Source organism: Triticum aestivum, chromosome 3B (genome assembly GCF_018294505.1).
Source record: "Triticum aestivum cultivar Chinese Spring chromosome 3B, IWGSC CS RefSeq v2.1, whole genome shotgun sequence".
Taxonomy (NCBI): Eukaryota; Viridiplantae; Streptophyta; class Magnoliopsida; order Poales; family Poaceae; genus Triticum; species Triticum aestivum.
Genome location: NC_057801.1, coordinates 807,269,345 through 807,294,918, shown reverse-complemented (window position 1 = coordinate 807,294,918; position 25,574 = coordinate 807,269,345). Strand labels below are relative to the sequence as shown.

The 25,574-nt window shown below is 47.1% G+C and overlaps 2 protein-coding genes across 2 annotated transcripts; one reads left to right on the top strand and one right to left on the bottom strand.

Moving 5' to 3' along the window:
* The first annotated feature begins 313 nt into the window (after nt 1–313).
* On the top strand, nt 314–2,252 carry LOC123066747 (xylan glycosyltransferase MUCI21-like). Its single transcript, XM_044489777.1, has one exon. The coding sequence runs from the start codon at nt 505–507 to the stop codon at nt 2,077–2,079; it is 1,575 nt and encodes a 524-aa protein (XP_044345712.1). The 5' UTR covers nt 314–504; the 3' UTR covers nt 2,080–2,252.
* A 17,880-nt stretch (nt 2,253–20,132) lies between these two features.
* Nucleotides 20,133–22,234, bottom strand: LOC123072565 (xylan glycosyltransferase MUCI21). Its single transcript, XM_044496142.1, has one exon. It carries the CDS (start codon nt 22,071–22,073, stop codon nt 20,397–20,399), a length of 1,677 nt encoding a protein of 558 aa, XP_044352077.1. The 5' UTR covers nt 22,074–22,234; the 3' UTR covers nt 20,133–20,396.
* Between the last annotated feature and the right edge of the window lie 3,340 nt (nt 22,235–25,574).

The window sequence follows — 25,574 nt, the reverse complement described above, 5'->3', positions numbered from 1 at the left end:
AGTTTGGCGCTCACTTACTACCCCAATCTGGAAATCAATACGAATTCAGAAAGTGATGAAGCTACATCTGCATGGACAGCACACACAGGAAGAAGATTTGACCATCCACTCCAAAGTTAGCAAGCTTCCAATCTTCTCTATACGAGTATACATATCCTTTAGCTACACAAGCTTAATAGCTCTATATAAAAAGAATACTATGAATTGCGGCAATTTTATTTAGGGAACATTTGGGACAATTAATACTTGTGTTTCTCTGAAATATTGTGTATATTTGGGACGATATATTTGGAGAGTGAGTGGGTGGGTGAGTGGAGTGTGTGACGCAGAAGAAATCAGTCTCTAAGATGAGATGGATAGGTCAAATCAAGGCCGGAGACTTCCTCTTCTGTGAACTGACGCCGGTGTCTCGCCGGCCTACATAAGCCGACCTGACCAAACACGCGGGCACGCCAACGCAGAGCTGCACCCATCCCGTTTCCATTTCTCCAACCGAACGCCGGCATGGCCTCGAAGCTCCCCGACACGACCAAGAGCCTCGGTGCCGGCGCCATGGACGTTGACGACGGCAGCGGCGGCGGCGGCGGCAAGAAGGCGGCTGGTAAGTGGCCGGGCTTCGTCCACTTCTTCTTCGTCCTCACCGTCGTCATGTGCGCGCTCGTCTACGCCCCGCGTTTCCTGTCGCCCGCCGTGTCCGTCGACTTCTTGGGGCTGCGCCAGCCGGCATTGGGTAGAGCGGCTGAAGGACAAGGACAGGGCGTGCACGGCGGCCGCGGCAATGAGGGCGACGCGCTGGTCCTCGACAACCAGGTGGGCTCCCCGTGCGCGTCGATGGGAGGCCATGGCATCTGCTGCGACCGGTCGGACTACAACACCGACGTGTGCTTCATGGCCGGCGACGTGCGCACGGACGCCGCGTCCCTCTCGTTCCTGCTCTTCCCGCCGCATGCACCCAACGGCACGGCCAGCGCCAACGCCACCGTGGCAGAGAAGGAGGAGGTGGTGCGGCCCTACACGCGCAAGTGGGAGAAGGGCGTGATGGCGAACATCCAGGAGGTGCGGCTCCGCGCGGCCCGGCCGGACGAGGCCGACGCGCACCGGTGCGACGTGCGGCACGACGCGCCGGCGCTGGTGATGACGGCGGGCGGGTACACGGGGAACTTGTTCCACGCGTTCAACGACGTGTTCCTGCCGGCGTGGCTCACGGTGCAGCACCTCCGCCGCCGCGTGGTCCTGGCCGTGCTGGTGTACAACCCGTGGTGGGCCGGCACGTTCCCGGAGCTCGTGTCCGGGCTCTCGCGCCACCACGTGATCGACCTCCTGCACGACAAGCGCACGCACTGCTTCCCGGGGGCCATCGTGGGGACCCGCTTCCACGGCATTCTCGAGGTCGACCCGGCTCGGACCCGGGACAACCGGACCCTCGTCGACTTCCACGACTTCCTCGCCAGCGTATACAGGGACGACGGCGCGTCGGAAGAACTAGTGCACACCACGGCGCCGGCGCCCCAGCAGCAGCGGCGGCCGAGGCTGGGGCTGTACTCGCGCAAGGGGACGCGGGTGATCGAGAACGAGGCGGCCGTGGCGCGCCTGGCGGAGTCGGTGGGGTTCGACGTGTCCATCCTCGAGACGGCGAACGGGGCGCCGCTGTCGTCGGAGTACGCGAGGGTGAGCGCGTGCGACGTGCTGGTGGGCGTGCACGGCGCGGACCTGACCAAGCTGCTCTTCCTCCGGCCGGGCCGCGCCGCGCTGCTGCAGGTGGCGCCGCTGGGCGTGCCGCCGGTGGCGCGCGGGTGCTACGAGAAGGCGACGACCATGATGGAGATGCAGTACGAGCAGTACGACACGGCGGCGAACGAGAGCTCGCTGGTCCGGAAGTACGCGGCGGACGACGTGGTGCTGCGCGACCCGGAGGCGGCGAAGCGGGAGGGCGGGTGGGACCTCATCGCGCGCGTGTACCTCGGCGGCCAGAACGTGAGCCTCGACCTGGACCGCTTCGGCGACACCCTGAGGAGGCTGCACTCCCGCGCCCTCCGGCTGTCGGCGACCCGGTTGGACGCGTGCGCGCATCGCCGTTGATTGAACCGCCGATCGGTCGCCGACGAGCTGCTGCATGCATGCTAATCGAGAGCTGGTACGTGACAGGGCGCTGGACCGCAACCATTTTGTTTTTTTGAGGGCTACAACCATTTTGTTCGACAGCACAGCACAGATCATTTTTCTTTTTCAGAAAAGACCATTCAATTTAGTTTTGGGTCCGTTTGTATTTGTGGATGTCTCGAAATAAGGACAATCTTGTGATGGCAAAGGTAACGGCGTGCACCGCTAGGCTGCTAGCTGTGGTGTGCCGGCACGGGGGAGCGTGCCGCGTGCAGGTGGCTGACGCCATACTGCATATAGATCCGAACCAAATGTTCCATGCGTTCTGTTCTGTCTTGGGCATTCATAGGCGTACTTTTTTTTTGGGAAACAGTAGGACTCTGCTGCATATTTTTACTGATTTTCAAATAAATGGTACATGAAAATGTTCAAAGAAGAAAAAAGGAAAATGAGGCAAGAAAAGGAAATACAACCATTACAACAAGTCTGTCGAAAGACCTATCTCAAGGCCTGGACCCAATCTATGAGTCCAGAGAGCTCATTTCTCTTAACTCTGTAAGTAAGCCATTTGAGTTCCTCCTTGAACCTGCGCCTGCAAACGTAAAGGTTGGGAGGAATGTGCTTGAAGATAAAGTCGTTCCTTGTGGACCAAATTGCCCAAGAAATCAGAATGATTGTCTCCATGGCAAGAGCCAAGTGCAGCAACTGTTTGAGTTGGGAGATTTCATCCTGGAACCTGTCTCAGTAGGATTCCACGAAGGGCAAACATACCGCCAACAGTGTTTTTCAAAATGGGCAAAGGAAGTACTCCCTCTGTAAACTAATATAAGAGCGTTTAGATCACTACTTTAGTATTCTAAACGCTCTTATATTAGTTTACGGAGGGAGTACAAGTGATCTCTTGTCCCCGGTGCTTGTTTGTTACACATGACACATGTGTAGTCTTGGATGAAAAAGTTTTTTTGTTGTCATCTTCCTGCAGGCGCACACAACTACAAGGTCTCAAAGGCATTTAGAAATATTAAAACTGCGCACTAATCGAGCCTTCTCAGGCCATCAGCGCCACGACCATCAGATCTACAGTTTTGGACGTCTTCAGCCGTCCGATGAAACTCTAGCGCAACACTTCCCGCAAATTTTTTTTTGAGGCAAACACTTCCAGCAACTGGAATGGGCAGCTACTCCCACGGCAAAATTGGGGGCCTGTGGTTAATTGGGCCCTCAGTCTCGGGCGAAGCCCATTTTAACCTCACGAGGCAAAACAACCATCGAACGGCCACCCCTTTCCTCCTGTCTCAAAAAAGGCCACCCCTTTCCTCCCTTCAATCGACGCCCTCCCCGCGCCACCTCGCCTCCTTTGCTAGGTATCTGTGGCGGTCGAGCTCCCTACCAGCCCTCTGAAGATGAAGATCCTTGGCTGCTACGGGTACATCCATTCCTCTCCCGGCTGTCCATTGATTTGCAAGCGACGCGGCGGCTGCAACGATGTAGTACCCAGGAATCGTCGCCACCGCCCGACCACAACGCGGCACATGCAAGGTCACCCTCCCTCCCACCTCCTTCTGACCCACCCCATCGTCTTGCTTCCCCCCCACTCCTGATCCAGTGATTGTCCAGGGCTATGGATCTGTCAGCATCCCTCCTCATGGGCCGATAGCTATGGGCTAGGCCCACCTACCTCACTACTGCAGGAGCTACAACCGCAGCCCTACTGCGAGTCTGCGACTACAAGTATCAGGAACAACGTACAGGTCCGGTATCCAGTGGATCACGGCAACGGCGACACGGCTCTTATCCCCTTCCCCTTCCTCCCTCGCGACGAACCCTAGCTACTCCATTCTTGTAATTCCCTCTGTAATCACCACTGAATCCTGCCTCTGAGAGGAATTATTGCTAGTAATCGAGATCCTCCCTATTATATCCTATCATCTGATATTCAGAGCCAGGCACCGCACTTCCTTCCCACAAATTCGTTCATATTTTTTTTGCACCACCACCACTCGAGAGAAGGCCATGGATCCATCGATCCGTGAGTACCTCGAGCGGCTCAACACTAGGCTCGACGACTACACCAGCGCCACTAGGTCCCTCGCCGATAAACTGAACGCCCTTGACGTCAATTGGGCCACCAGTTCGCCTGCCGTCGTCCATAATCAAGCATCAGCGACCACTTCGCCGGAAAGCACAACTGACGCGTTGGCGCCCGTCCTCGACGTCTCCGGCTCCACCACCAAGGCTTAGGAGATCCCCACGGCCGCCAATGAGGCAGCCCCGATGTGCATCGCGATGGTGCCCGTCACCTGTTCGACGGAGTGCTCGACCCAGGTTGACACCATCGACAACGTCGACGAGGTCCATGAAGCCGCCGCCACCGTCCACCTCGAGCCCACGGTCGACCCCATCCACAAAGCAGTCGAGCAGCTCGTGCCGGTGCAGGCAACGGCCTCCATCAGCACCAACACCCCCTCTTGTGCCGAGGTCGTTTCTCCCGTGACGACCACCACCGACGTCGACTCCAAGGCCGGCGTGCAGGAGCTCAATGCCCTCTCTGTCGACAGCTCCACTCAAGTGATGAGCAAGGCGGACCACGACCTCGCCCTCATCATATTCATCCCCAGCGACCCTGCTCCGCCAATGCTGGTCATGTGTTTGACATACGGTCTAGTTCAGGATGGCCAAGGTGAAGCATGTTCATCTTGTGGACAAGATCAAAACCTCGTGCCTGCCATCGATACAGCAGGGAACCGGGCAGCAACCATGGTTGTCACCTGTGAGAGTGAGAACCAGACATGGCGGACACCTATTCAGGCCTAGGCCATGGCCGTCTTTCAAGTTTCATTCAGATGCAAGTTATCAGGAGGGGCCATGTTCAATTTTTTGTTGTGAGCTGATTGTTGTGGAAGATAATGTTGTTTTGTGCCTTGGCATTGCTGGCGGATGCATCACTAGTGCTTCTGGTTATGTTTGCTAGCCACCAGACCATCAGGCAAAGACGAGGAGCACATTGCAGCAATTTATATATGACACTCAATTGCATATTTTCATGGGAGTATCAGTGGAGCATCAGTCCTGGCCTATTGAGCAGCTTACCTTCGTGGTTTCCAATGAGCCAAGGGATTGTTTTGATGGGACTAGTGCACATGCTGGAACAAAGAGAATGGAATTCAACATTCAGTCTACTTTTCCTAACTCTCTTGAACAATTCCAATGGGAAGTTGCATGGGCATTCGGTTCTGGGAGGAAAACATCTGCTGCTAGGCCCTGCCTTATGCATAATATGCAGTTTCCCTTGCCACCTGACAAGCCTCGAGCAGTGCAGGGCATACTTCATATTATACCTATCTCAGTGCACTGGAAATTTTTGAACCAAGAAGAATTAACAGGGAGTGGTCATGTTTCAACCAAGTATATTGAGCATCAGTTTATGGTTGTTTATGAGCATCGCGTAGTGGATTGGGGCTATGTTATTCTTGCTTGCATTCCTATTTCTGATCAATTGCAAGGAATAATTCATATTATGCCTATGTTAGTGCACTGGAATTTTTTGAGCCAAGAAGAATTTAAAGACAGTGGCCGTACTTCAATCAACTTTCACACTAACAGTGCATGGGAAAGATGTTCCAATCTCGTGGAAAATTGCATAAGTATACTTCCAGTGCAGCTCTCATGCTTGTGGTTTCTGAAACGAGGCAAAAATGATTCAGATTTCAGTAATCATGACAAGATCCTTCTCAGCAAGCAGCAATTGGGTGCTCTGAGTACATCACTTCTGAGTAGTGTCTACCTTTAGTTCATGCAATTTTGGCCATTTCTGTCTTCTGCTCCAGCTGGTATCACAATGCAATGGCAGTGGGGCAAGCATCAATCGCAGGACAAAAATTCACAACATATTTTTATGTTGCCTCGTCCCCCTTGTGAACCAATATCATGTGAAGTTAATCATGGCTGGTCTTTGGACACTCTCGAACTGTTTGTGATTCAGGCTGTACATTTTGCAACAGTGCTTCATTATTCAGATAATTCTATTGTTGGTGTCATGGTTCTTGTCGTCGATGGCAACAACATGGGTTCTCTCTTGGATAGTCTATCACTTACCTGGTTGGGTTTAGGTACAAGTTCCAAGCCTTGTGAATGTTTCACTGGCGACAAGTACATGGTTGTTGTTGAATTATTGATGCATTCCATTGGGCAGCTTCTTGACAGAGTTCACAGGTGCAGAATGTCGTATAATGCAGGGGAGAGCAACAATTTCAATTGCAGTTGTTGCATATGTTTGGGCATCCCACTGGCAGGAACTAGGTTGATTCTGATTGCGTTGGAACTGCTTATCACACAACCAGGGAAGCATATGCCCTTGTTGCAACCCAAGCCCCCATGGTCGCATCTCGTCCCACAAAATGTTCCTACAGATTTCAAAAGCAACGGAAGAACTACTTCAGAATATCTGCACCTCACTTGGGTTCTTTTGGAGCTGACTCAGTTTTGGGTCTTTGCCGGTCATATCATTACCTCGTCAAAATATAGGTGGTACTCTCGTTGTGGTACACGCCTAGATGCATATCTCATTGTTGCTCTTGATTGGTTGGGATATAGCATCAATGGATTAATGCAAGAAGGGATGCCATGGAATTCTAGAAGTTCGGCTACCTGTGGTGGCTTCCATGCAATGAACTCTAGTTCTGAAAATGATCCTCAAACTTTTATCACGATGCGACAATTCAGTTGTGGGCTGCTCTCAGTTGAGGACTTGCATCTATTCCAGGACCCTTATTGCAGGTTCCCTTGCTGCAGGTATGAGAGGTTCAAATATGAGGGAGTGCAAAGCGATGAACAGTGTGCAGTGAAGTTAATTCTGCCAGCATTTTCTTCTTGTGAGCAATGGAATCTAGGACGAATGAACTTTGCCAATGTTGAAGGCCTGCAAGTACCATGTTCTATTCCCTGGCTCTCTGATCGCACTCTGCATATGCTCAGGATGGTGTTGGCAAGGAACCACTCCTATGAATCAGCGAAGAAAATGCACCCCGCATATGACTACATCCTCGGCTTCGACCACGACTGTGCTAGCAATGGCTACGTCCTTGACTCCTTTGGTGTGGCTTCTGCCGGCCACAACAACCGCTTCTACCAATCAAGGATGTCTTGGGATCCAGGAGGATTGAGCTTGCAGTCCAGAGCTTGCGCGTACCATGTTCTATTCCTTGGCTTGTTGACCGCACCCTGCATATGCTCTTGCTGCTATGTACAATGCAACTCCCCTGTGGACCGGCGAAGAGCGGGAACCGGCTTGAGGGCAAGCCGGTTGTTAAGGGGGAGGGGATGTCAGCATCCCTCCTCATGGGCCGATAGCTATGGGCTAGGCCCACCTACCTCACTACTGCAGGAGCTACAACCGCAGCCCTACTGCGAGTCTGTGACTACAAGTATCAGGAACAACGTACAGGGCCGGTATCCAGTGGATCACGGCAACGGCGGCACAGCTCTTATCCCCTTCCCCTTCCTCCCTCGCGACGAACCCTAGCTACTCCATTCTTGTAATTCCCTCTGTAATCGCCACTGAATCCTGCCTCTGAGAGGAATTATTGCTAGTAATCGAGATCCTCCCTATTATATCCTATAAGGATCCCGCTCGACAGCACTTAGTGATTTTGTTCCAGTAGGTACCCAGACGTATTCCGCTACAACTTCCCCACACCTCGTTCCCTCATGCTCTGTTCGAATGATTTGAAACTGAGTTCTGTTTATTCTGTGAGTAGTTAATTTGAAGATCTGATTAGCACTTGAGGAGCCCTAAAACAATCAGATTACAAAGACGTCGTGGCTCATGCCCTCCGATCTGTTTATTTTGTGAGTATGTTCGCATGCTTGTTTGAAGAAGATTGTTGCAGCAAAGCACTCCAGACAGGCTCTTCTTTGACATCAAATCATGTTGCCGGCCATGATGCTGGCACATAACTTATTTTATACTAGAGTTTCATCAGACGGCTGAAGACGTCCAAAACTGTAGATCTGATGGTCGTGGCGCTGATGGCCTGAGAACAGGATTACACATGAATTTAGGAATATCCTTGCTATCCAGCAATCAGTTATTTTGTTTGTAGACTACATGTGTCTATCTTTTCGCCTGTGAAGAACCGAGATGAGTTTCTCTATCTTTTTGCAGAGAGTCAATGCAGTTTGCAAGGTTTTTTTTTGCAAACACATTGACCAACAATGGGAGTCTTCAGTTGGTACTTGGCTAATCTGACTTTATGCCACCACAATAGCAATGCCCCCAAGGTCTGTTATGCGTCACTTTGGCTGACAAGTGAAAAATTCCAATGCATGCAACACGTATGCTAGGCACCAACGCCCCAAAATATATCTTGTGCGACAATTAAATTTTGATGTAGCTCCTAGCTTGGTATTGTCAGCGTGCTGTCAACTCAAATATTATGCTGACTATTGATTTTTATTTGACTGATCACGTTTGTTGATATATTTAATGTAGGGAATTTTATCTAAAAAAATGCTTCCTATCATATCAAGTAGTGGTGGAAAAGAAGCTCATGCTTGAGAGAAAGCTGTCAAAGCATGATATATGGCATGAGAAAATCTATCTGAGGTAAGCACTTGATTTCTGAATTCTAACCCATTGTATATTGTGTCACCAGCAATAAGGTCATTCAAGTTAACAGAGTGAATACTCATATTGATGAGTAAATTTTCTTAAATTATATACAGTTATGCACAACCTATAGCCCATCAATGACACACTTTGTTTGGACATGTAAATGTTGTTATCCCTTGATTAATGTAGTTTCAGTTTAGGAGTTTACAATTGCTCTACTTTTAGGCAAATAATAGTTGGATAGCGTTTTCTTGGTCCATAGAGATCGAAATTTAATTATTTATCGTTTCATATTCACTTTTCCGAAAGTGCTTTATATAGTTCCGAAAGTGTGCATGCTTAGAGAATGAGACCGTCTCTCGATTAAAATCCAATGCATGCTATGCTTTGATCCCCAGGTTATATTTGAAATACCCATTACAATTTTGTTCGGTTCCATTTATTGTGTGTTCTTTTCTTTGTCTACATCTTCCTCCCTTGGTAGAGCACTAAGTATGATGTATTCATATTTTCCGTACAAAAAATCCTACGTGTCAAAATTCTTGCAAGCTGATTAACATGCTTTGTGGAATTGATAAGCTATTAAACCCAAGCCACATGTAGATCCGTAGTGTTCTCAGCATATTAGTATATAATCTATTGTTTTCCTTGGAAAATAGATTTCTTCAATGCTACCCCTCTTTTGCAGTGGGGAAATGCTTAGTTTGTTCAGTTATTAGAAATGTTAATTATTTTTTCACTGTTAGCTATTCATGCCTCTGGATTAGCTCTCCTATTTTTGTTTGATGAATTGCTGAAGATAATTACTGCAGCAGGGTGACAATGCAGATACACTTTTTAAGCTAATTAGGTGAAGATTGGCTTCTTTGGTAAGGCTCGGATACTTTGTAAGACTAGATAACTCCTCTTGGCTTTGTTCTTCCCTACACTATTACTATCAACACTTTAAAATTGTTCGAGCCACAAAAAATAAAATTCATTAGTCTAAGTTGAGTTGGAATGGACAGAATATGTATGCCTTATCTATGAATCTGCTATTCGAGATCATCTGGAAATAAAGTGCCATAGCCAAATGATGATAATCGTCAAGCCTTATTTAATTTCTTTTGCCCATAAACCATTAGGATTTAAAGGGCATAATCTTTCATCAGGACTGGGTATCTATGTATTCAAACAATAATTTGGGTATATAAATAGTTGTTTATTGGTTATATAATTTATCACATTACACTTAACACCCGGATATTGTTGAATGACACATTTGTTCCGTGGTTTTGTTAGCCTTCGCGACTATGCTTCTGGGCTAATTTGCTCATTTTTCTTCCCTGTACGACCTTTATCCAACCTAATTCTATTTTGTTCAGACTCCTAACTAATGATGTTTCCTTTGTCTCACGTATTTGCAGGTCCTATATAAATTAAAGTGTTGGATTGTGATCAATTTGTTGGAGAAATTCTTGGACTATGGTTTTTGGCTTAAGGTGTATTTGTTCGGGAAAGTTCTAGCCTAACAATTTGCATGCCCTGCTCTCTAGCCATGGATCTGCTCTTCCAATTTGTAACTCTAAGCCCAACATATCATCGTGGTGCAACTTTTCTGATACATTCTCTTTCACCTTTCTTTGATCGATCTACCTTTCAAATGACAATATAAATGAATTGCTTCTATCTGGATTTATACTATTTATGGAATCTACTATACTGTATATATGTGCATGGTACGAGTCATTAGGATTGTTCCGTCACTATGGCAGTTGCGGATGTTTGTTTCTCACTCTCTTCAACCCAAAATAATGTTATATTCTCTAAACAATGTATGGTTTGGTTTCATATATTCCCTCCGTCCAAAATTAGTTGTCGCTCAAATAGATGTATATAGCAACCACAATGTTCATGAATTCTTTCAAAATTATGAGGCGATTAATCATAATACTCTCACATTCAGGCTATAAGCCAAAATTCACCACTATATGGCTCTTTATGCAAACACAACCTTCAGGTCATATGCCTTAATATATTTGCAAATGTGCCTATTATTTTACAGTAAAAATATATGGGCGCAGCAACGCGCGCCAATCATGATCTAGCATAGGTTAATGACTGTCCATCCTCTAGTCTTGCCAGTAATAAAATGGCTTTGGAAATCCTATTGTCAGCTCAAACATGAAATCTTGCCGGTGCTCTTGTGTTCTGTCTGTTGTTAACCATCAACCAGAAAAAAAATCATATTCGAGCTGACAATAGGATTTCCAAAGCCATTTGATTACTGGCAAGACAAGAGGATGGACAGTCATTAACCTATATGCCTTTGAGACCTTGTAGTTGTACGCACCTGCAGGAAGATGCCATGAGTTATGTCCCTGGAACTGCAGATATGTTTCTTCAGATAGTAGAAACTGAAAGTGGGTAGCTAGATCATCTAAAGAATGTAAGGCATGTAAAGTGATAGACTGTTCTTTAGAGAAAGAGTGCAAATGGGGCCATAGCTAGGCATTGGGGGTGCCATCCCAATGGTTAGACCAGAAGGCAACAGTTTGTCCATTGTGAGGTGATGAGGACATGACTACCTTGGATATGACCAAAAATATTGCATATATGCATATTTGTCAGGTGATTTCTAGTGCAAACTATTCAATAATCTATTTATGTTATCCAGAACAAAAATACTTCACACACTTTTGTGTTTTGTCTATTTGCAGGTGTATGGGACATTTGTACAATCCACATATGAAGATAAGGAAGAACGAGATGTTTATTTGCTGTCCAAAAAGTTCTCTCACGTCACTTTTGGCCCAAGAGAAGATAGAGTCCAAGTCTCTCACGTTCTGGATTCAGATTCGGACTGCACAGACACACCTGACTCAAAACGCACACAAGTTTTTCATACGGACTCCGAATTGGGTGATTCTTTTTTTGTTGGAAACTAGATTTCGTGCACTTTCCAACCCAATTGGAATCACCATCAAATTCGTCCGGAGCGTTGAGTTGTGGACGAAACAATCTGATGCTGCAGCAGAATCCGAGTCAAACTACAAGTCCAAAGGTGTTACATCACCTCCACTTGGGCCCATTGGCCTTGTACGACCTAGATTTAGTTTTAGGCTGCCTTGGGACGTCCTCCCACCTCCTTGGCCGCCACCCCTTGCTCCTATATAAGTAGATCCATCTAGTAGCTTTTCCTTGGGTTTTGTTTAGATTAAAAGTTCGCCATAGCTGCAACTTCGCGTACTTCGTTTGTGTTCAACGACCAGACAAAGGCGTCACAGAACCCCACCTTGATCAATAAAGCTTTCATCTTATATTCGCAATATCCAGATTGCAATCTTAGTTTCTTGCTTGTTCTTCGTTTGCTCGCAGGAAACAGACCCTCGTGGTCAGGTTGATCGTGCTCCGGCGTGGTCAATAACCTCTCGGAGTTGGTTTAGCGATTGCTAAGGCGCGACGTCCTCGCACGTTCATAGTCGGATCGTCAAAGTCGACTTCCACCAAAGCGAAATCCACCATCTCATCGAAAGACGGGACACCTTTGCCTCTATCAAGTGGTATCAAGTGGTATCAGTTTTCAGGTTGCTCGGTGAGAATTTCCAGTTTTTCTTAGATTAGATTTATTTTCTTACCTATTGTCCAAGAAAAAGCCACAAAAAAAAGTTAGATCTGTTCATCCTTTATCCAAGCCAGTCTGAGCCTTTGCAATTTTCTATTCATTGTTTGCATTATTGAATTATTGGTTGCATCGCCGTGTCGAGTTGCTGGTCTTAGTGTCTAGTTCCTTTAGAGTTTCGAGTTCTGTTCATATTAGTCACGCAGCCGCTGCATCATTATCCCATCCGCTGTCCACCATCCAATCCACCAATTTCCACCACGTGCTACGCACTGTTTATTGTCATAATTATAGTTGAGGTCACTCACATCTTCGCCTGATCGAATCTGCATCTTATCTAGTTTGTCTTGGAAAGAGGGAGAAAAAGAAGATAAAGAAAAAAAAGAGAGAAAAAAGGAAAGAAAAAAAAAAGAAAAAGAGGGAGAAGAAAAAGAAAAAAAAAGCGTGAGAAAAAAAAGAGAGAAGAAAAAAATTGGATCTATCTAGAATCAATCTCGTACCTGAATTCGGATTGGAATCTGTTTTGTGCACTATTCAGTAAAACAGCTTGGCTATTGTTTCACATCATTATCTTTACTGCCGTTGTGATCTTCACTTATATCTTGCTGTCAAGAGCTACTTAGTATCCTTCATTGATGCTAGTTGTGCTACGCCGTGACCTTATTAGTGTTCTAGGCTCGCGTCTCTAGTCCGGTCTAGCCTAGGACCAGCACAGTACCGTCGTTGAGCGTTTATTCAACATTGCATCTTTGAATTGATTATTGCTAATTTTTTGCTACCATATATAGCCAACCCAGCTCCACATATTTCTACACCGTGTATACGTACGCTCCCCTGGCAATCGCTTTACTCAATATTCGGAGTTACTTGACACCGCTGGTTGCCGATCACCGCCTGCTGCATGGTAAGAACTTGTAAGACATTGATATTTGCTTTACTGTGAGCGTTTTACCACCACATCCTAGTAGTTATAGGAACATTATTTTTGGGTTTTGTTTCTTGTTCTACTAATCATGACAGGATCCAGAGTCAATTCATGGGCTTTGTCGATCGCGGGAGACGTGCCACCACCTTTGCAAATACCACAACCGTCACGAGGGGTGCACAAACATCCAAATGCACATGATCAGGTTAATGTATCTATACCACCATTTAATGGCCGTTTTAAACCTGCTTTATATATTGAATGGGAGTTCGACATAAAAAATATATTTGCTTCCCATAATTTCGATGAACATAAAAAGGTTAAGGTTGCGGTTGGTTCTTTCACTGGTTATGCTTTGGTTTGGTGGAGTGAATATTGTCGGTTACACCCTGATTATATACCTACTACTTGGGATGATTTGAAACTTGCCATGCGACATACTTTCGTCCCTGCTTATTATACTCGTGACATGATTAAGAAGTTGCAACACTTAAAACAAGCGAGTGAAACTGTAACAAAATATTATGATGATTTACAAACTACCTTGTTGCATTCCTCTTTAGAAGAAAGTGAAGATGATTTTATGGATAGATTTTGGGGAGGATTAAACCGTGATATTCAAGAGATACTAATTCATGAAGAGTGTTATCCTATGGACCATTTGTTTCATCTTGCTTGCAAAGCTGAACAGGAAATAAAACGACGTGTTGGCCACGAGGAGAACAAGCGCACGGTGCACATTCCAAGAGTTGATATGATTGTTCCTTCAACTACTAGGCATACTATGACAACCACATCCGTTGTTGTCAGGACTACATCACCTCCACCATGTGACACATCGCCCCCGAGAGTGGCTACATCATCTGAGTTGATCATAAGAGGTAATGACAAAGGTACTGATCTTCCATCTCTACATGAGAATGATGAATGCCTTGTCAATTTGAATGCACCATCTGATGAGCTACCCACTACTTTGATCACACCACCTATTTTAGAGGACTACGTTGATAATTTGACTTTGCCATGTGATCAAACAACTGAAATACCAACAATTTTGAGTGCACCCATTGAATTAACTATTGATGCAAAAGAACCAATGTTTAATCATTTTGATATGACCTCTAATCTTGGTGATGATTCTGTGTTGAATGACTTATTGCATGTTTGCTTATTTACGCATGTTGTAGCATGTAAATTTGATGCAAGTAAGGTTTATTCACCAATGTTGGGATGGTTTAATGATGAACATTGTCAATCTTTTGAAATGAATAAGAGCTTCACTTATATGTGCAAACTGAGTTGCAATATTTTCATGCCTTCTACTTCTTGTGCTAATTTTTTGGCTTTAGATTTTATGAACTATGCAAGTTACTCATCTATTCATGTGTCATATATGCAAAAATCAAGGGAAGTAAAAATGGATGACATATACATATACAACATGTACACCTTGTCTCTTTTGTTAGCCACGTTTCAGATTAAGCAACGCCGAGGACGGCTTTATTTTCAAGAAGGGGAGGATGATGAGGACATGACTACCTTGGATATGACCAAAAATATTGCATATATGCATATTTGTCAGGTGATTTCTAGTGCAAACTATTCAATAATCTATTTATGTTATCCAGAACAAAAATACTTCACACACTTTTGTGTTTTGTCTATTTGCAGGTGTATGGGACATTTGTACAATCCACATATGAAGATAAGGAAGAACGAGATGTTTATTTGCTGTCCAAAAAGTTCTCTCACGTCACTTTTGGCCCAAGAGAAGATAGAGTCCAAGTCTCTCACGTTCTGGATTCAGATTCGGACTGCACAGACACACCTGACTCAAAACGCACACAAGTTTTTCATACGGACTCCGAATTGGGTGATTCTTTTTTTGTTGGAAACTAGATTTCGTGCACTTTCCAACCCAATTGGAATCACCATCAAATTCGTCCGGAGCGTTGAGTTGTGGACGAAACAATCTGATGCTGCAGCAGAATCCGAGTCAAACTACAAGTCCAAAGGTGTTACATCACCTCCACTTGGGCCCATTGGCCTTGTACGACCTAGATTTAGTTTTAGGCTGCCTTGGGACGTCCTCCCACCTCCTTGGCCGCCACCCCTTGCTCCTATATAAGTAGATCCATCTAGTAGCTTTTCCTTGGGTTTTGTTTAGATTAAAAGTTCGCCATAGCTGCAACTTCGCGTACTTCGTTTGTGTTCAACGACCAGACAAAGGCGTCACAGAACCCCACCTTGATCAATAAAGCTTTCATCTTATATTCGCAATATCCAGATTGCAATCTTAGTTTCTTGCTTGTTCTTCGTTTGCTCGCAGGAAACAGACCCTCGTGGTCAGGTTGATCGTGCTCCGGCGTGGTCAATAACCTCTCGGAGTTGGTTTAGCGATTGCTAAGGCGCGACGTCCTCGCACGTTCATAGTCGGATCGTCAAAGTCGACTTCCACCAAAGCGAAATCCACCATCTCATCGAAAGACGGGACACCTTTGCCTCTATCATGAGGGGAGCTGGCCGCCATGGCATGGTACGATGGTAAAAGTTTCAGGCAATCCCTCCACCAAAAGGAGCGGGTTTGTAGGTTAATAGGTGCCATCCCTCGTGGATATTATAGTTTCCAAATCAAATTAACCCAAGGGATATGCATGTGGTTGATGAATTTGTGAACCATCTTCATTAGTAAGCAGGTGTTCGGTGTGGATAGGTTCAAAATGCCTAAACCACCTTTGTCTTTCGGTCTGCAAATCAAATCCCAAGCTGCAAGTGATTTTTTTCTTTTCCAGATCATTGCCTCTCTAGAATCAGTGCCTTCTGTACGTGTCAATTTGCTCAATGATGGGTGGTTGAAGGAGATTCCTGTGCATAGTATCATTTATGATTGTCTGAAGGAAGTCAGATGCAAGTACAAACAATAAGGGAGAGAGAGCATCTGCTTTTCTGATTCCTCTTCTGCACTTGAAAGATGTACTAGGAATACCATTGAGTAGGACCGATGAGGTGCCGGAGCTTAAGGTTTGTTAGATCCAAGAACACCATCTCTGCCCAAAGCCCTTCTTCTTCAAAACTGCCAAACGCATTCCATGTTCAAGCTTGTCGAAAGCCTTTTCAAAATCCAATTTCAAAGCAATAATTGGCTTCTTACTTTTGTGGCATTGAAACAAAAATCCATATGCCCAAGCAATACAATCTTGAATTGTTCTCGACTTTAGAAACCATATTGATTGACATGTACCAGTTCCAGTATGACGGACTGCAATCTACTGACAAGCAATTTAGTTATCAGCTTTATAGTGCAACTAATCAAAGAAATGGGCTTGAAATCATTGACCCCAAAAGCTCCAGCTCTCTTTGGAATGAGTGTTATAAAGGAGTTGTCAATACTCCGCAAGCACAAATCTCCTTTGTAAATTGATCACAAAGGTTAGAAAAATCTTGCTTTATGATGTGCCAACCTTTCTTTATGAAATATGTGTTAAATCCATCCGGGCCCGGAGATTTTTTTTGGGGGGGGGGGCAACTTTTTAATTATGGCGTCAATCTCATCCTTACTAAAAGGGGTCTCCAAAAAAGATAGATCAGGATGCGTACCTATGAGATTAAGTAAATCAGGGGGAATTCCGAAGGGCTCAAATTGGCCAAGTCTCTCCTTGAAGGCCTCATGAAGAATTGCAGCTTTGCCTTCATGACCAAATATGTCAGAACCATCTGGCCCTTGTAGGGAAGTGATGCAATTATGCCTGTGTTGTACAGTGGCCATGGCATGAAAACACTGAGAATTTTCACTGCCTCAAGTAACCCACTTGATCTTCCTTCATTGTTGCCAGTATGCTTTCTGCTATTGTATATTCATAGATACAACTGATCATAAACTCAGAATTCATCGGATCCCAACAAACATATCGCAAAAAGTCATTACATCAAATAGATCTCCAAGAACATCGAAGAGAACATTGTATTGATGATCAAAAAGAGAAAAGAAGTCATCTAGCTACTATCTACGGACTCGTAGGTCTGTAGTAAACCACTCACGCATCATCGGAGGGGCAAGGGTGTTGATTAAGAACCCCTTCGTGATCGTTGACCCCTCCGGCAGAGTGCCGGAAAAGGCCTCTAGATTGGATTTCGTGGTTCTGGAACTTGCAGCGGCGGAAACTATTTTCTCTCGACTCCCCTAGGGTTTTTGTGATTTTAGAGTATTTATAGAGCTGATAGGCGGTGGAGGGGGCGCTTGTGAGCTCGACTACCCACCAGGGCGCGCCTGGGGCCTCTGGCGCGCCCTGGTGCCTAGTGGGCCCCACAAGCCCCCTCTAGTGCACTTCTTGGTCCTCCTGGGTGTCTTCTGGGCAGGAAAAATTCTTGAAAAAGTTTCGTGGCATTTGGACTCCGTTTGGTATTGATATTCTGCGAAGTAAAAAACAACAACTGTCATGGGGCACTATGTCAATAGGTTAGTCCAAAAAATGATATAAAGTTGCTAGTAAATGAATATAAAACATCCAAGATTGATAATATAACAACATGGGATAATCAAAAATTATAGATACGTTGGAGACTCAATTACATCGAATAGATCTCCAAGAACATCAAGAAGAACATTGTATTGAAGACCAAAGAGAGAGAAGAAGTCATCTAGCTACTAGCTATGGACCCCTAGGTATATGCTAAACTACTGACACATCATCGAAAATGCAACAAGGTTGATATAGAGCCCCTTTGTGGTCGATTCCCCCTCCAGCAGAGTACCGGAGAAGGCCTCCAGATGGGATCTCTCGATAACAAAAACTTGCGGCGGCGGAAAAAGTATTTCGGGTGTCTCTCTGATGTCAGGGGAATATTTGAGAATTTGTAGAGGCGGAATTAGGTCAAGAGGTGCCACGAGGGGCCCACAAGCATGGGGGCACCCCCCTGGGGCGTGCTTCTCGTCAAGTCTTCTCCCGAACCTTTTAGGGTCTCTTCTGGTCCAGGAAAAATCAATCCAAAGTTTTTTCTTTGTTTGTACACTGTTTGATATTGATTTCCTGAAAAGCCAAAAATAAGCAAAAAAAACAACCACTGGCACTGGGCACTAGGTTAATATGTTAGTCTCAAAAAATAATATATAATTGCATAATAAACATCAAAGATCGATACTATAATACCATGGAAAAATCGAAAATTATAGATACGTTGGAGACGTATTAGGCTTCAATGTGGTGCATTTGCTGCTGCAGTAGGCTTCTCGGTTGCCACGTCGGCATTGATGTGATGTAGCCCGCTCGCCCAGTCACGTTGCTCTGACCGACATCCATGTCGCGAAGTCTCGTCCGGTCTGGAGTGGCGCTGACTCGCATGAATGCCCGACAACCTCTTCGCGCTGAGAGGGTTTTTCAGGTGGAGAGGATTTTCGATGGGACAGGGGTGTTGGGCACGTACGTGGCAACGGTCGGGCGCCTACAAAGCCCCCACTAGTTTATGTCCGATTTACCAGAGAACAGAAGTCCAGACTAGCTAGTTCGCGGACCGATGTGGTACCGTGTGGGATGAGAAACTATTTTTTGATCGTTCAGTCCGGAGGGTTGCAGGCAGTTTGAGACTCCGCATTGAAGGTGCCCCAAGTAGTACGAGGTCTAGTAATACAAAGTATTTTTTTTCGGTGAAGATCTATAAGATGCGATGAGGTGTTGGTACATGCTACTATAGATAGACAGATAGATAGACAGACAGAAAATATTTTTACCATTTTTGGAAACTCCGTTAAGTTCTAACCATTGAAAGTTAGACGAGCGAACGACAAAATCGCAAGATTCAAAGACTACGAACGTTGAAATCTGAAACCTAACGACAAAATCGCAAGTTTTAGAAACGAAAACTACAACCTTGATGTGCACTCATGCGAGATCCAATGACTTTACGGACCGCGAGACGATCGGACCGTCGGGCAGGTGCATGCTCCCGCATCTACGTGCCCCTGACCCTGAGAATTATCCGTAGAAGAAGTCTTTGGGTGCAAGTACATGAGGTGGGTGCAGATGCCGAATCCAGGCCAGCCGGTACTTCCTCTCTGAACAGGGACAGAGGAAGGAGATGCCCTCGTCAACAGGTGGCTGCGTTGTCGCCGTCGGATGCACAGTTCCATGTCATTCTCGTACCACATGGCCCGCGCTGCTGGACCCTCCGATCATGTCCATGTCAACTGCAGCGGCCCGTATCCACCGTTCAACTCAACCGCGTGCCCGCCTAAGAAAGTTCTCCCATCCGCTGTTCAAACCCCGTCGACGCCGGCCGACCTTTATCAAATGCACGCAGGTCCACTTCCTACACATGGTATGTTCCTTAATTTGGTCAGTCTGGGTTTGTACAGCGAAATACTACTGTTACTCTTCGTTCAAACAAACGGTTGGACGATGCTTCTGCACGATGATCTGCCAACGATACTTGTTTGCAGCAACAGCTCTGCACGTTACGTCCGCCAATCATTATTCCTCCAGCGCGTGGATCAATTGTATATATTTTCGTGACAATTAGAGAACATAAACATTAGTCAAGGCAGGGGCATAACGCATGAACATTCGGTTCCATGTGTTAGTATGCCGCCAGCTGCCTGCACGCCGCACGCCGCGCCGTGCCGGCCGGCGCCCAGGCCACGCCACGGCTGGCCTGGCGCGAGCAGTGCATGCCGTTGCGTGTGTCATCACAAGAGACTGTTCTTATTTCGAGACACGAACCATAATATGTACTACTCCCTCCTTTCCTAAATATTTGTTCTTTTAAAGATTTTAAATGGACAATCATATACAGATGTATATAGATATATTTTAAAATGTCGATTCACTCATTTTGCTCCGTATGTAGTCACTTGTTGAAATATCTAGAAAGACAAACTGAGTATTTAGAAAGGGGGGACCACAAACAACAAAAGTTATTTTCATCGGAGTATTCCACGGTTAAATGGATTTTAACTTGTCCACAAACAGAACAAAACAGATATACAAAACACATTGTGTAGTCTGTGCTGTCGAACAAGAGTCCAAGAAAACGGTTGCGATCGACCCAGCGCCCTGTGACGTACGCGACGTGCGCCGGCCGCGGCCGCCGGACCTACCCTCGATTAGCATGCAGCAGCTCGTCGGCGACTGATCGGCGACGCACATATCTAACCAGCCAGCAGCCAGCTACGGCCCGGCCGCCGGCAGCCGCAGGGCGCGGGAGTGCAGCCTCCTGAGCGTGTCGCCGAACCTTCCCAGGTCGAGGCTCACGTTCTGCCCGCCGAGGTACACGCGCGCGGTGAGGTCCCACCCGCGCTCGCGCGTCGCCGCCTCCGGGTCGCGCAGCACCACGTCGTCCGCCGGGTACTTCCGGACCAGCGAGCTCTCGTTCGCCGCCGCGTCGTACTGCTCGTACTGCATCTCCATCATGGCCGTCGCCTTCTCGTAGCAGCCGCGCGCCACGTGTGGCACGCCCAGCGGCGCAATCTGCAGGAGCGCGGCGCGGCGCGGCCGGAGGAAGAGCAGCTTGGTCAGGTCGGCGCCGTGCACGCCCACCAGCACGTCGCACGCGCTCACCGCGGCGTACTCCGACGACAGCGGCGCCCCGTTCGCCGTCTCCAGGATGGACACGTCGAACCCCACCGACTCCGCCAGCCGCGCCACCGCCGCCTCGTTCTCGATCATCCGCGTGCCCTTGCGCGAGTACAGCCCCAGCCTCGGCCGCCGCCTCGGTTGCTGCTGCTGCTGCTGCTGCTGCTTGGCCTCCGGCGGCGTGCTGTCGTCCTTGTACGCGCCGGCCAGGAAGTCGTGGAAGTCGACGAGGGTGCGGTTGTCCTTGGTCCGAGCCGGCTCGACGGCGAGGATGCCGTGGAAGCGCGTCCCGACGATCGCGCCAGGGAAGCAGTGCGTGCGCTTGTCGTGTAGGAGGTCGATCACGTGGTGGTCCGAGAGCCCCGACACGAGCTCCCGGAACGTGCCGGCCCACCACGGGTTGTACGCGAGCACGGCCAGGACCACGCGGCGGCGGAGGTGCTGCACCGTGAGCCACGCCGGCAGGAACCCGTCGTTGAACGCGTGGAACAGGTTCCCCGTGTACCCGCCCGCCGTCATCACCAGCGCCGGCGACTCGTGCCGCACGTCGCACCGGTGCCCGTCCTGGGCCTCGTCCGGCCGGGCCGCGCGGAGCCGCACCTCCTGGATGTTGGCCATCAGGTGCTTCTCCCACTTGCGCGTGTAGGGCCGCACCACCTCCTCCTTCTCCGCCACGGTGGCGTTGGCGTCCTTGGCGGTGCCGTTGGGCGCTTGCGGCGGGAAGAGCAGGAAGGAGAGCGACGCGGCGTCCGTGCGCACGTCGCCGGCCATGAAGCACACGTCGGTGTTGAAGTCGGAGCGGTCGCAGCAGATGCCGTGGGCGCCCATCGACGCGCACGGGGAGTTCACCTGGTTGTCGAGAACCAGCGCGTCGCCTTCATTGCCGCGGCCACCGTCGACGCGCACGGGGAGTCTACCGGACGACGGCTGGCGCGGCCCCAAGAAGTCGACGGGCACGGTGGGCGAGAGGAAGCGCGGGGCGTAGACGAGCGCGCACGTGACGACGGTGAGCACGAAGAAGAAATGAACGAACCCGGGCCACCTGCCGGCCACCTTCTTACCACCACCGCCGCCACCGCTCCCATCCTCGACGTCCATGCCGCCGGCGCCGAGGCCCTTGGTCGCGTCGGGGAGCTTCGAGGCCATGCCTTGCCGCCGTTCGGTTGGAGAAATGCAAACGGGATGGGTGCAGCTTCGCCCGCGTGTTTGATCGGGTGGGCTTATGTAGGCCGGCGAGAGGAGAGACGAGTCGCACACGCCTGCGCGGCGCATTGATGTGCGTGCGGGAATTCCTCCTGTCAGGTGACCCACCGTTTGTCCCGCCCGCACGCTCGCGTCAGTTTCCTCGCTCTCTCTTCCGCAGTCCGGAGAACAAGTCCCCAGCCTGGGTTCGGCACCTGCACCTATCTTCCATCTCGTCTTCAGAGACCAGTTTCCTCTACGTCACACGCTCCACTCAGTCGCCTACACGTACCACGCTCACACCTCGTGGTATATATCTTTTAGATATATATATATTTCTTTTGCGAAAAATATCTTTTAGATATTCAGAGAAACAAATTCTACTACCACTAGGATACAATGGTATTAGTTCTCCAAAAAGATATTCTTTTTATATACGGCAATTAATTGAGCTTGTGTATATCTAAAAAGGATACAGAGTAGTATAGAGGAAGATTGGAAGGTTGCTAACTATAGATGGAGGGATAGCCGGCCGGCCGGCGGTTGAGTGTGAACTATGCATACGGTGGTCAAATCTTTTTCCTGTGTGTTGTCCATGCAGATTTAGCTTTTTGAGCAGTTTCTGCATTCGTATTGATTTCCAGAATGGGGTGGTAAGTGAGTGCCAAACTAAGCTGTTCAATTGGGGAGTCTTATTGTGACGGCACAATGCTATAGCAGGAAGCTATTGACAACCAACTGGTTTTACGCGTTCTTCCTCAAATGCTATGTGAGAATTGATTGAGGAAAAAATGGCGAAACGGACAACAGTAATTTGGTGCTCGGAGTTGGACTCTCCCTCACACACACACATTTCTGAGGCTTTTTTTGGTTACTAGTGTGTTTCCAGGGATTTATAAGGATTATCCCTACCAAAAAGCAAATCGCCCCTTATTCTTAGAATCATGTTTGCTTCTAGTGTGCTGGGCTAGTTTATCCTTTTCTCCCCCTAATTTCCCCTATATCCTAGTGCATTTTTCCCAATACCCAGTACACTAACCCTACCTACTGGATTGGGGGTTGCGGTTTCACGGGGACTTGGGCACCCAATCCTTGTGGGGATTTCCCCACCAATCCCCACAAAACCTCTAGTACCATATAGGGCCTTAGTAGGGCGGCTTTCTTGGGCCTCGACGGACAATTCGAATCGTGAAAAGAAAGAAAGAAAGAGAAAAGGAACATGAGGCCGTGGGAGAATGGTCGACTAAGACCCCCCCCCCCCTCCTCTCCGGCAAGGGTTAGGTATTTGAGAGTACTAGACATGTGGATTGTGGTAGGCTGGGACAACCAAGGTGAGCCGGCGGGCTTTGCGAATGACTGTGGAAAAGGTTACGCCAACGCGGTGCGGAAGTAAAAAATTATTGCCGAAGATGCGGTAGAATTAAGACGAGGGGTGACACACACATTGATTTGCTAAGGTGCAGCAGGGAATTGCAATGGAGTCAGTGGTTAGGGTGACATGGGCGAGGTGGGTTGATATGTATAGAACGAGTTGGGAGTTCCGCTATGAAGTTTTTTTTCCATGTCCGGATTTCCGGAATCTATCAGTTACCAAAATTCTCGTTGATCCCTGAGAAACAATGCTATTGTTCAAAAATTCCATATGAGTTTGATTTTAAACGCTTAGATTGTGTCAAATAGTGTTGTGATGTATAATTTATCCCCTCTTCTCTCACGATAACTATTTGTTTTGTAGCCGTGAACTCACATGTAGCAAAAAAAAGTGAAACAGCGGGGGTTCGACCCGCTCCCCTCCCCATGGAGAAAAAAGATGCGGTGGTCAAATCTTTTTCCTGTGTGTTGTCCATGCAGATTTAGCTTTTTGATCAGTTTCTGCATTCGTATTTGTTTCCAGACTGGGGTAGTAATTGAGTGCCAAACTAAGCTGTTCAATTGGGGAGTCTTATTGTGACGGCACAATGCTATATCAGGAAGCAATTGACAACCAGCTGGTTTTACGCGTTGTTCCTCAAATGGTACTATGTGATTGGAAATTGATTGAGGAAAAAAATGGCGAAACGGACAACATTAATTTGGTGCCCGGAGTTGGACTCTCCCTCACACACACATTTCTGAACTTTTTTTCGTTACTAGTGTATTTCTATGGATTATCCCTGCCAAAAAACAAACTGCCCCTCAGTCCTAGAATCATGTTCGGTTCTACTGTATTGGGCTAGTGGGAGAAGGGGTCGACTAAGACCCCTCCCCCTCCTCTCCGGCAAGGGTTAGGTATTTGAGAGTACTAGACATGTGGATTGTGGTAGGTTGGGACAACGAGTGCGAGCCGGCGGGCTATGCAGATGACTGTGGAAAGCGTTACGCCAACACGGTGCGAAAGTAAAAAAACATTATTGTTGAAGATGCGGTAGAACTAAGACGGGGGGTGACACACACAATGATTTGCTAGGATGTAGCGGCAATTGCAATGGAGTCGGTGGTTAGGGCGACATGAGAGAGGTGGGTGGATATATATAGAACGAGTTGGGACTTTGGTATGGAGTTTTCTTCATGTGGGGATTTCCGGAATCGACCGGTTACCAAAATTCTTGTTGATGCCTGAGAAATAATGCTATTGTTCAACAATTCTAGATGAGTTTGATTTAAACGCTCAGATTATGTCAAATACTGGTGTGATGTACTCAGTATATTTTATCCCCTCTTCTCTCACGATAATTTTTTTTATTTTGTAGCTATGAATTCACCTGTAGCAAAAAAAAGTGAAACAACGGGGGTTTGACCCGCCCCCCTCCCCATGGAGAAAAAAGATGTGTGAGCTGACCAATGGGACACACTATAGCTTATTGATATGTTAGGTTAAAATATATAAATATTGTAACACAAAATATATGTTAGTTCGAAATTGGTTCAAATACATTTTGACCAAAAAGACCAAGATCTTCTAAGAATTACGGTTCTTCTAGTGACCGGGTGGCCATGGATATGGCACTTCACAAGCTTAGATTGATCAACCGCTAAGCGAGAAGCTAGATGCCGTACGCCCAGGCCTATGCTATCTATTCAAAAATTACACATATGTCTGGTATTGATAGCAATATATTTGGGTCGTTTCCATCCATATTCATCCAACAATGATAGGAGCTTCTTCTAATTCTTAAAATTGTTTTCTAGGTTCTGGCGTGCATGGCCTTTGAACCATGACTTTGATTTTTATTTATGTTAGTTTATGAAATCCAACAAAAGGCATATCATCGCGAGTACATTTGTGGCAAATACATGAATGCCATAATTTTGGGAATCTGATTCAATAACTTTTATTGGCGGTATTAGAAGTCAAAAGTTCAGAAAAGTAAAGTTGCTAGTGAAAAATACAGAAGTTTGACTCCATACTTGTCTGAAATGACAACTTTCCGAAATCCAGTAGAGTAGCAGAAAATTACCAATGGTGCTCGGGCACCAAGGTGCCCATTTACAAAAAAACCATTTCTACAACACAAAAAATTGAATTATTTTGTAAACAGACATACACATCTATAATATTTATGTGCAAAATTTCATAACATCTTACTTTCACGTATGATGTATACAAAAATA

What these genes read in the sequence shown, in the direction of transcription:
- LOC123072565 (XM_044496142.1), bottom strand. Translation starts at nt 22,073, where the DNA reads ATGCGCCGCGCAGGCGTGTGCGACTCGTCTCTCCTCTCGCCGGCCTAC.
- LOC123066747 (XM_044489777.1), top strand. Translation starts at nt 505, where the DNA reads ATGGCCTCGAAGCTCCCCGACACGACCAAGAGCCTCGGTGCCGGCGCC.